Here is a 12,917-nt window from a genome sequence, read left to right as displayed (position 1 = left end):
CAGTCCTTATCTGAGGACTGTTACTCTCGTAGGTTATCACTGCTCAGCTGTACACCCAATCACTATGAAGACCTTTCTTGGATATCTCTGTGATTGGTTCTTGTAAAAGTGTGTTTCTGTGTGTGTGTGTGTGTGTGTGTGTGTGTGTGTGTCCTCTAGCCCTCTCTCACTGTCTGTTTTCCTGTATGCTTCCATCCCCTCTCCCGTTCTGGCAGTAAACTCGCACACTTACAGAAAATTCCCACCACATTGACACTCATCCAGCTAAAAGCAAGTGGCTACGCCAAAAATATGTCAAGTCACAGCCTTTTACACATCACGATTATTGACAGGACAGGATTAACTGAGGCTGGGATTCTCCATACTTCAGCAGTTCATAATTGGAGCGACAATTCACCATGGAACAGTGGCTGCTTAAACTCCCTCCTGAGATGTGGCTAATATCTGCCAGTCAAACAGTTCTCAAATCAGAAAAAGAGAATCTACAATGATCACAAGAATGGTACGGTATGGGGTGACTCACATTGTGTCCTGGATGATTTCAAGTTGCTTTATTAGCTTCATTTTCTGATTTTTGCATTTACATGCAGAGTCTGCTTGAAAGACATCTTTCTTAAGTAAATTCATCCACAAACTTGTGAGACCACAACTGGTGGAGCATGTTGGCTTTTGACAGGATATTGTCTGTCTGACACACCAATGTATTGCTAGTGTATATTACTTAAATAGATATAGACTGCACTGTCTAAGCTTTTTTTTTTTGTAAATTATGGTTTGTCCAATGCAAGAAACTAAGTACTAACTTAAGGATGTGATCAGGGTCCCTTTAATAAGTAGTGTCATGGGCGGCCAAGTCTTAATGATGCACATGGGGAACGAACAGTGGATGGCCGGGTGCATATACACTTACCTCGGAAACACATGGCACCTGAATGTAATATGGGAAGAAGGTAAGCTGGCAAAAGCAGTGTGATGCTTTTGGCAATGTTCTGCTGGGAAACCTTGGGTCCTGCTGATGTGGACACGTACCACCTACCTAAGCATTGTGGCAGACCATGTACACCCTGCCATGGAAATAGTATTCCCTGATGGCAGTGGCCAAGTGGACTTGGGCCAAGTCAACACTCCAAATTCCCCAGATCACAATCCCAAACAAAAAGTCTGATACATGGAGGCCCACCCTCGCAACTTACAGGACTTAAAAGATCTGCTGCTAACGTCTTGGAGCCAGATACCATAGCAAATCTTCAGAGGTCTAGTAGAGTCCATGCCTTTAACCTGCACAATATTAAGCAGGTGGTCAAAATGTTATGACTGATCTGTGTATTCTTCCACAATACACTGTGTGACGATTATTAAGATAAGTACAGGGCTATAATAACTTCCTCCTCTGTATCTTGCTGCACATCATTTGGACTCTCCGTGTATTTGTTCACTGATAATAAAATGCTTCCAGGGTACAAACAACTGGAGTTAGGCAATCCCTTTTCCTGATTTCTGACCCAAAATGTAACTACATAGGGAGACATAACAAATGGATTGTAAGCATCACATACACTACATTAATTATTTTTCTGTTGCAAAATCATATTTGAACTAGTATGAAAAAGTTCAAGCCAAGGACCGACTGGAAAAAAATCCAACAATGCCTCATCCTACCAATGCTTTGGGACTTCTCTCATACAACCTCTATCCAATTTTCTCAGTGTGTCTGTGTGTGTGGCAGACAGGTCAGTAGTTTGAGATGGAACTCTGATCAGCTCTTTCTCCATCGCCCTCTGAATCAAAGATATCTTGGTCTATCCCTTTAGTGCAGATAGTGTGTGTGTGTGGTTGTTTATGTGTGTTCATCAAGCTGCTTGTGGCGGCCAGAGGAAGAAATAGCCATTATAGTAATACAGTAAAAACCCCTCTGCTTGTGTTTTATTTGATGGAATACATTTTACGGCATCTTTATGGAAATGAGCGGACATGCACCATTTTCCTCTTTTACGTAGATGAGGTCTTTTGTTTGTCACACTACGGTGCACATCACAGAAAGCAATCAAAATTCCTCACCATGGCTGGTAGTAGGAATGCAAACTGAAAACCGCATTACACGTTTATTCCAGATTGCAGAGAGCAAAGGCAAGATAAATGAGGCTGTGATTACAGAGAAGAGCTTTTCCAGAGGCAGCTGCCCTATCCATTTATACCACAAGAACACTCAGTAATAGGTTTACACTGACAACAAACCATAGGTCTGTCATCAGCAGGTGTCTTAGAGCCTCTTCACAGAGGTAAGTGAGCACAAACCTGATGCACCCAACACCCACAAATAATCTTATTTGCTTCTTTCATTTGCTTTTAACTCAAGGTTCTCCATTTATCTTACCTCTCTCAGATGAGCCTTGCTCTGATTTCTGATGAAGATTTCTTTCGAGATAATGAGTGGCATGCTTCCACTCCAACCTCAAATGCAGGTAAAAGGTGCTTCATAGATGAATCTTTAGTCTGTATTTAAAATGTAACTATCATTTTGTGCATTCTAGCATTACAGCCAGAGATGGTTATATCTCGTTCCTCATTTAAACAGTGTTCGAGACAAGATGCAGCTAACTAGTTATACTTTGAATAGTATTTGTTTAAGTCATTAAACCCAAAGATTTGGCTGAGCCTATGATAAAATTGATTTAAATGAAGTGATCTCTGTGAAGTATACTACTTCTCAAAGTGAATATTTCTTGATTCAGTGATCAGAATGTGAGCTGAATGGGAATTTATTGCTCCTGGGAGCCATTCAAAGTGCTGTAACAGATCAGTGACAAAGTAAGGCTAGCCTGTCATCCTTTGACAACTAGGGCTTGGGGGGGGGGGGGGTCACTTACACCTGAGATATATCTAACCCTGTCGTACTCCTTCTCACACCTCCATCTCCCTCACTTATCGTTCTCTCAGCCCTGTGCATGTTCTCAAATATTCATGACCATGCAGCCAGTGTCATTATAGAATATCTAAATGGGAAGCCCTAGGCAGAGGGAAATCATTCTACGATGAAATTTTCCAGTCCTCCACGAATGTTAAAGCACTCATCTATAAACATCGCTCCATCAGTTCCCGCCCCTTCACTGTTACAATGTCTTCCCTTCTTATTTCCACTCCGAAACTCTAATGGTTAATAGACACCATGGTATATCAGACAAAACTGTAAATATGTCAAGTTGTAAAACAAAACTATAATCCATGTGTTACCATGTGTGCTGTCTACTTTCTATTGCCTTGAATCAGCTCAACATCTGCTACCGGAGCTGAAAGTGATATGTAAACTTTTTGACAGCTGATTTGTAAAACACACACAAACACAGCAAATTGCCCCCCCCCCCACTACATGCTCACTCTTTCTCTCTCCCTCTCAAAAAAAAAGGCAACATTAAATGACTGAGCGGTAGCTGAGTGATTCCCGATCTGCCGCTTAAGCGACTGGGGGCTGACGCATTGTGCCAGCTCATGTTCAGGGTCACGCCTGTGTCACTTAAAGACTCTCTAATGAGACCCAGACAAGCACGCTGTGCCCAGTCGAGCAGAGCAGAAAATCTAAAAGCCAACCCACAGTGTGAGAGCATTGGTGCCTGAGAAGAAAAAAAAAGAGATAAAGATCGTCAAGTATTGCAAGGCCACTACATGAGGTCTACTGAGAGAAAGGGAGAGTGGGATTTTGTGACATTTTTTTAAATGGCTACAAAAAGTTGCGATGCAGCTCATCATTCAAAACTTTTCCTTTGAAGGCAGTGGGGTGTGTGGAGATGACTGAATGTCCTGTTAGGCTGTTGGTTCCAATGCTGTGTTGAGTATCAGTGACATTGACAGAGTGGCAGGAGCTAATGAGAATCATCAGTCAGAGAGAGAGTGAGGGACAGCGTGAAAGACAGAGAGACGTTCAAAACCCCAAATTCTAAAGTTGATAAAATAATGTATAGTATTCATTGTCTGTACATTATATTACTGTTAGAGAGCACCTACGTAGGAAAAGTCCCCGTTTTGTTTTATATAGCAATCTTATAAACCTGAATTTAGGCGGTGAATATTTTACCAGGCATCAAAAAAATATCTTTGTCTCTAGGCATTAGCTTGCCTGACCATGTGTTCTGTTTAGTAAAACCTCTGGTGGCAGCACACTGCACAACACAAGAAATACTCCTAGGAAGACGGCAGGGAACGAATGGAGAGTTTATACAGTGTTGTGCTCACATGGGTATTGTTCAACATGAATATTCAATACATACCTTAGAATAAACCATTGTGTTCCCATTTCAAGCAAATTTCATCTGGGATTATGTTTCGAGGCTGAATTCAAAGAGGTAAATGACCATACAGATTTGCACACAAGTTAATGTAATTCTACAGAAATGTAAATAAAAGAAAATGGTGTGCTACATGATACAACTCAAAATAAAGTAAAATGATCTACAAATTTTATGTTTCAACTAATTTTTGAAAAGTAATATACAACTGAGAATTTTCATTTTATGTTGTTTTTAAAAAAAAGTACAAGATTTTTGATTTTTGAATGATCTAAACACCTGGCCCTTTGATTTGTTTACACTAGTTGCAAGCACAGCAGCAAAATGGGGGAACAGTGGTTGAATATATTATCAGCAGGTGGCGTTTGCATTGGCCTCAAGTCAGTGCCCCTGTTTCCCTTTTTTACCAAGAGACAAGAGGAGCAGAGTCAAATGGCACAAATATACATTGTCCCAAATACTACAATACGGCAAACCAAATATGTATGCAAGACACGGTAATGTCCCTGCTTCAGTTATCGTAAAACTTTGATTAATAGCTTTTATTTGCTTTTATTTACAAAAAATCACTGAATTGACCCTGCCTATATTTGGGACAGGCCTTTAATTACTTTTGCACAAAACTGAAACAGTATGAATATTACTTGTATAAAAAATATTATATCAAATAATATCAAATACACTAATTTGTCTGATCTAGCTACGACAGGAAGCTTGTGCACTTTTATTTTGTAGGTAGCAATGCTACAAAAACAAACATACCCAACAACACGGTGCAGGATGAGAGAAGTGGGACGGAATTTAGCAGACAAAGAGTGATGGACTTCACATGGCAGGATTCACAACTTGGAATAATTTTTATGAAAAGCAGTTTTGATTCTTTTGATCGGTGGACGCTTACAGACTAAAGGAATATAAATAATCAAGGAACTGACACATTTGGACTTAACGAGTGCTTCAAAGGTAAGGGGAGTCAGCACTTTTGATTGAATTGTGGAGAATCTAACCGATCTAACGATGTGTGGCATGTTCATATTGACACATTGATTATAAGTTTAAACATCAATATTTGTATATATCTAAGCACCTGAAAAGCGGGCAAACCCACAGGGTTTAAGAGGTTTATACATCCATAGAACTATAAAAACCAGGCATCAGGAGACCTGCGTTTATTTGTCAAAATGTGTTCCCACACCAGGCCAGTAAACGGGAGTAAACTGAAGTTTTAGGGTAAATTCACGTCTCAGGAGACAGAAATTCCTGTGCACACAAAACAATGTATGCAAAGTTATTTTAGATGACAGAACCTGTGCAGGTAGGCTACAGCTACTTAACATATAGGACTATAAATTGTGTTTACATGTATTATGGTCTATTAGTTATATGTGTTTTTTTTACCCAAGTAATTAAAAGCTTATATTGAGTCTGTTAGAATAGAATAGAATAGAATAGAATAGAATAGAATGGAATTGGCATGTTTACTGCATAGCCTACAGGGTTGTTTATGTGACTGCATAATAATCCCATTGAATGAATGAAAATATTATGTCAATTATCCTGAGGAAATGGTGTTTGGAGATGTGTATAATGAGAAAAAAATATATCAAAGTAGAGGACACAAAACTCTTACATAAAAAAAGGTTGAAGACTTTTGAAGAGGGATAAGAAACTGTCTAAGCAGGTGGAAAAACACACACAGCACACAGTTTCAGAACACAAGCAACAAAACCCACCCACCTCGGTGCAAGTAGATTTGTTTCAAGCTACAAAAATTCAGTCAAACTGTAAGTACAAAAATTAGAGGCCGTAATGTTAGACATTTGCAAATACTAACCACTGAAATAATTGGAGTCTTTACTCATCAAAAAGCTCATGAATGTTTCATAGTAAGTTATGCCAAATTAAGATCTACACACCCAGGGTTGCGTGGGGTGCTTGATCAAAATCATGCATACACCCACACTGAAGAGCATGTTTAAAAGTATGTTTAAAATGTCTGTATCAGAGGGCCCAGCCCATTCAGGATTCTATGTCTGGCTCCCTTCCCTATTCCCACTGATATGCCGGCTGGTTTTCCCAAGGGATCAACACCAAAGAACGGCATGCTCAGATGCTCATCGAAGGCTCCCCACCCTTTTCCGTCAAAACGCAAGGCAAAGGTCTTGGTCTAAGACTGACTTAAAAGAATGATGACTAACATGATGCCATAATTCACTGCCTGCTATCAATCAGTACACCTCAGAATCTGTAGGATAAACTTAAACAAGATTCTGCTGCAGATTTTTCACAGCTTTTCATGTTCATCCGCTGTAAAGTTTAAAGCTCAGTGCTGCACATCCAACACTTAAAAGATTCACGACTGGCTTTGAGCACATTCTCGTCATTATCTCTCTCTCACTCTCTCACACACTGGATTTTCAACATGTGAACATACAACACACACACACAGAAACACAACAACTGTTTACTCACTGATTCCTGGCTCTTGTCCTTTGCATCATACACACTCAGCTTGACTAGTGTCTCCGGGCTGGCAGGATACTCTGAAGGGAAGGTCATCCCCGTCAGAAACAGCGGGTCTTTGTTCGCCTGTCAGAGAGAGGGACAGCACAGAAACAGGGTGAGATACTATGTGTGTGTTTGTGCGTGTGAGCATGTGTGACAGTGTGTACCCTCAAGCACACTGATACTGCAACACACATGTTCGTAGAAAGAGCAGGAAACCAAAGGGAGAAACAGAGCGAGGGAGACCTGGGTGGGTAAATGAGCCAACAGCTGGGCTCAGTCTGTCCTCTTCCTCCTGCAGGCGTTTCTCCCCATACCTCTCGCCTCCCCCTGCTGCCTCTCCTGGGCACAAAGGAGTAGATAGAGCTCTCCCTGGCGGGTCTACCTGGAGCTTTGGCATAACTACAGTCTCCCAACTGAGACCGCAGGCCAGAAGCAACAAATGTTGACAGGTAAATTGGAACTGTGGCAGGGTGGCAATGGGATTAAACCAGTGCTCACAGCAGCCGATGTTGGGTCTTCAAACATACCAGAGGGCTCCATGGCATTAGCAAAAATTCAATCACAACTTTCCTGAAATCACAAAAACCCAGTTATCACCTTGCCAGGGCTTGTTTTGCATTGGCCTGCAGAGACATTGTTTTCATTACACGGTAAAAACCTTAACAAGGATGTTACTGGTATTAACTTTAGACTGAAAGCCCTCTCTAAGGCCTTTGCAGTGCCAGTAGAGTGAGGACCTGTTTGTCACTTGTTTCACCTGTGCAGTTTCACCTGTTGGGTGGAATTTTCTTAACACAAAAGAGAGTATCATAAAACAAGGCAGGTTTCTCTGCTAGTTTCTAAAAAAATGTCCATAGTTTCAAGAACATTCATTCATTGTCAAGGTAATTTATCATGCTCCAACAATGTTCTTGAGACATGGGAGATTCTTGTAAGAAACTTGTTTAATTGTTATTTAAACAACTTTATTTGCAAAACAACCAAGTGGAGCCACATCAACTGAAAATTGTGTTTTTGTGTGAAAATTGAGTGTATTAGACACATTTCTTGTAGTATCCTGAGGGATTCTGCTGGCTCAGGTGCATACCTTATCCCAGGCCTTCCAACCCAGCAACCTTTTCAGGTAATCTCCCTCACAATCATCCTTTTGTTTAAACTTAATCTGAAAGCCCCAAAATAAACTCTTCAAAATTATGGAAGTTTGTAGAATAAATCCTAAAATTTTACTGCACCAGGAGCTGAGGGGCTTTCCTGGGAACACTCAAGGATTGTTTAGGCATTTGGTGTTGTCTGTTTGAACCAATTCAAAATACTGTGTGTTTATACTGGGGACTTCCTCTTCCTCTGCTCTGATGGGTGTCTATAGACTGCAGCCCTTTGGGACCTTGTGGGGACAGGCTGGGGAGTGGTAATGAGACCAACACAGACAGGCTGGCAGACATGCATGCATGTATGGTCGCACCCTTGAGTTAAAAAAAAAAATAAAACATCAGCAAAGAAAGTAAAGTTGGTCAGTATGGTTGAAATCAATAACAAATATAATTGTAAATATGTATCCACTATGACTTTAATGTCAAATGTGGGCAAAATCGCGAATTTTTTATTCTAACTGGTGTGCATAGTAATGTGTGTTTGTCTGTGTTTTACTGCTTTTTGTTAAAAAAATAAAATAAAATGCCCTCTATTATTCTGTTTAAATAAATTAGTGGTTTAGAGTCAGTGTGTGGGTGTTAGTTTTTCATCGATCAAAGACCTTAGACATAAGATGCCTGAACAATGGCTGATTATTGCCTCAAAACGCATCAAGATTGTGTTAGTTTATTCATAGACAAAACAAATGCTAAATCAGTGGTAAATCCCCATAACCACAGCTCAGGTAAGATAGACACAAAAAAAAAGTCATTAACTACAAGATGGGGTGTCGGAGGATTGGGAGCCACCACATGAAGCGACCTGAAAAGAGTGTACTTAACACACACACACACACACACACACACAAAGACAATTATTTGTTGAACTGCACAAACACAAAGAAGGAAAACACAGACCCACCTCCTCACCGCACCACTAACCCCACTGATCCTTCAGAAATCTTTCATGCGCTGACGGAGGGGAAATAAAACAAGTCTATTGCTTCTTGTTTCAGCCTCTCTAGACATGGTAATACCAGTCTTGATGCCCAGTGCCATTTTCGCCGCTCAGGCACGAAGCTTTGTGGTTTGTGTACTCCAACATCCTAAACACACAGCCCGATTCAGCACAGTGGGTACAGACTGAGGAACCAGTGCATTTCTTTGAGCTCAGAGCAAATCTGTATATATCAGTACTGTACACTGACAAAAAGACAGACAGAGCCATTATACTCAAGAACGTACAGGTACACATACACACACAACCCCTTATACCTCCCTCTGGCACACTGAATAGGCCTCATTCAGACTTACCAGCATGCTTGGCAGCCTCAGCTGCGGCTGAATCTTCTTAGCGCTACTGATGGGCTGAGATGAGCTAAAGTGTTAAGCCCGTCTCCATTTACACAGAGAAGTAAGCCAGTCTTTCATACAAGTGGTCAACATATGCTATGGAAGACAGCTGCCCCTCTCTTGTCTTTTTGTCCGTTTGGGTTGCAAACCTCGGTGGAATGGCCAATTTAGGCCATTAGAGGGTGTGTGTGTTTGTTTGTGATTGGGTTGTTGGTGGTGGGGGATTGAATCTTCCTACAAGGACGTTATTTTCCTCCCCTGACCAATCATAATTACATACACACACACACACGCACATAGTGACTAGACTTTTTGGACATGTTCCAGTGGGGGGGGGGGGGGGGGGGGTTCTTCGCTTCACTAGCATAACATCAAAGGCTGTTTTATCCCTTGGCTTTGCATGACGTCAAATCTCCCTCAAGTACCACCACTCCTGGACCCATTGCCCATGTTTTAGTAACGGGATTTTCCTATGAGATACTAGATAGAATTTTTGTGTTGGCAGCTTCAAATACACTTTGTCGAAGATGTTTCCTGTTGCACTTTAGAGATTTAGAGGGCTTTAGATTTTCTACTTAAGTTGTCACTGGTCCTTTCTGTTTTACCAACAGAAGATTAAGATACAGTACCCGCACAGAGACATACACTTGCTCTGTGGAGATAAAAGGGGTCTGGCTTTTGTGGAAATATGGCACTGTGTCCTAGTTCCATATCGTGCAGTGTATGAATATGACTGAGTAGAAACTATGTACTATTGTTAACAGTGCACTATTTGGAAAATTAGTGTACAAGAAATGAATGTATTTTACTGCTTTGTACTAATAGGAAATTAAACCAGACCTGCACCAATCAGTGTTTTCCAGATTTGACAGATATAAGCCAACAATACAAAATAACCCAATCAGAGCCTCAAAGCCAAAGTTTCAACTTAATTCTAATGAACCGAAATGCCATTTGGTTTGGTCATCATCAGTCATTGTATGTCAAACCTACTGGACTCAGTGCTCAGAGGAGAGGAGGGGACAGTTCAATAGAATACAGCCTAACTTTTCCCATGGGGAAACTACCCAAATGCAATGAATTGTAACCCAAATTATCACAAGCAGCACTACTGACTGGATAAAGGAAGTTGACTTCTTGTCAGAGATGGGGACTCGAGTTAGAGACTCGGACTCGAGTAGGACTTAAGTCGCACACACAGTGACTTCAGACTCGACTTCAGACTTGCCCTCAAAAGACTTCAGACTCGATTTGGACTCAAGGTGCGGGACTCGTGAACAATGTTTATTTTTTAGGAAACTTCTGATGAGCGTGCTGTTATTCCCTCACTCCGTTACCTATAACCTGCCTACATAACACGTAGCATCTGCTGCGTGCATTGTGCGAATCTGTTAGCAGACGCCATATATTAAATATAAAAACCTTTTTTGTTTTGGTAGAGTAGCAGTTTGTAATTTATGATATATTTGCAGGCAGTCTAAACACTGCTGTTACCTTCATTTGGCATTGTTTATAAAATATATTACACCTGAAGAGCTAAAGTGTGGTGAAGTGATAAAATGCTATCCTGTTCTTTTTATCTGACCACTGTTTAGTAATTCATGAGTAAGACTAGAGAGGGCTATGTAGCATCTGGCATGTTCCATCATTTATCTTCTAAATTAAACCCTTATATCAAATTCCTGATTGTAATCCTGATAATACGCCTATCACATGAGTAGGACTCATGCTGAAGCTTTCATGCAGCCAAAACACCAATCAGTGTCCAGCAAAGCCAGCAGCAGCTGTTGAGAGCAGGCATCCCAAGAATGTGACAAACAGGAGAAACACAAGTGGCAGTGGGGCTGCCTTCTGATTCCTACTGCACATTTAGTTGAGCTCCCCAGTACACACACACACACACACACACACATACACACAAACACACAAACACACACACACAAATCCTTCTTTTGGCCACACAGGTTACTGAACATCTGCTGTTGTGCATGTTGGATGGTAATGTATGAATGGGGAACCCTACTAGTTACCACAGCTCTGACAAGAAACCTCTGTTCATCTAAAAATCACTGCAACACTTTATTCAAAGACACTGTCACACTGGATTTTTCTCAATGTTGTGCTGCTTTTGCAAAATAACACTAATATCACTAATATTCCTGAACTGATCTAATTTCTTTGTTAAATATACAGGTATATATGTAATAGTAGGGATCATCAATTTTATTACACTGTCCAAACTAATAAAATGAAAATATGGCAGAGAAAACTCCTCAGACAATCTTAAACACGTTTTATGAGGTTGGAAAACTCTCTTTTAAAACGGACTTGTAAAAATCACACAGAATGTGCACATACCCTCTTTTTGTGAAGTCGAAAGCAGTCCATTTCCTTAGCTCCCAATCCTGAACATTACAGCCATGAAATCAAAACTCCAGTGGCACTCAGAGTGTCTGCAGAGCTGGCTGAGCCAGCATACAGTATCCTACCACATCCTGTATTCCTACACTCACTCACACACACACACACACACACACACACACTACTGTTCCCTTGACAGGACTGAGGGGAAAAGCAGTTGAAATGCAGTCTTTCAAAGAGACGGTTATGCTAATTTAGCTTTACAGGATTAGAAGGAAAATAATGTCTGTGAGGAAACTCTGGCCACATATGAGGAAAGAAAAAAAGTGTGTGTGTGTGTGTACATACATGTGTGTAAGTGGGTGTTCCATAGTGGGACAGGGGGCAGCTGTTGCCGCCCAAAAAACACTTGTGTGGCTGTTGCTTTAGCAACAGCACTGTCACAATGGAGGTAATAAAAAAGCATTTAAAGAAGTCAAGTAGCACAAAAACCACAGATTTAAAAATCCATTTTATATCTATGACAAAAACACGCACTGTTTGAAACTGCAACAACCACCCCCACAAACATGTACTGTACAAATTGAGAGCCACATACAAATTCGATGTTAGGCCTGTCACAGGAAGGTTAAAGCTCATTGCCCGTTCCAGTTTGATGAGTCAGATGGGAAAAAAAGACTGAGAAAAAGGAGGGCAGACAGAGATGGAGAGAACACCAACCAAGACCCAGTGACCCAGAGACACAGCAAAACAACATCAAAGGTCAGAGAGATGCAGAGAAAGAATAGTCCGTGTGTGTGTGTGTGTGTGTGTTTGTGTGTGTGTATGGCCTTACCTCCACTATCTCTGTACAGGCATGAGAGATGAGGTGCTGCTTGTGGGGATCTATGACAGCCACCTGGACCAAAGCATTGGGCTTCCTGTCTCTGCCTGAGGCCTCCAGATCATTACAGGCTACAGAGAGGGAGAGAGGGAGGAGGGTGGGTTGGTGATGGAGGGAGGAGCGGATAGAGAGAATAGGAGACAAAAAGAGAGCAGGGAGGAGAAGAAGAGTACGAAAGTCAAGATGAGAGGGGGAGATAATCCTTTACGATACAAACATAAGTGACACAAATGACACGACACTGGGCCACAAATGGAGAATGTGACAATACATAAGAGAGAAACAGTAAATAAACATAGCAGAAGAAAGAGAAGAAAATGGCCATGGCAGAGGATTACAAATATCTCGTCAGATTAGGTGTCAGATACCAAAGTGCTAAAGAGCTTCGACACCACAAAGGAA

General features: G+C 41.1%; 1 protein-coding gene across 1 annotated transcript in view; it reads right to left on the bottom strand.

Annotated features, from left to right (window-relative positions):
- Positions 1-12,917, bottom strand: part of inpp4b (inositol polyphosphate-4-phosphatase type II B) — a 192,427-nt gene that overhangs the window by 143,153 nt on the left and 36,357 nt on the right. The window contains 2 exon segments of the mRNA XM_038713158.1: positions 6,753-6,869; positions 12,468-12,586. Of these exon segments, the coding sequence (XP_038569086.1) occupies positions 6,753-6,869; positions 12,468-12,586 (236 nt within the window).

The sequence above is a fragment of the Micropterus salmoides genome, unplaced genomic scaffold (genome assembly GCF_014851395.1).
Source record: "Micropterus salmoides isolate LMB-PRFRI ecotype aquatic unplaced genomic scaffold, ASM1485139v1 Ms_hic_scaffold_12, whole genome shotgun sequence".
NCBI classification, from domain to species: domain Eukaryota; kingdom Metazoa; phylum Chordata; class Actinopteri; order Centrarchiformes; family Centrarchidae; genus Micropterus; species Micropterus salmoides.
This window is presented reverse-complemented; position numbering and strand designations above follow the sequence as displayed.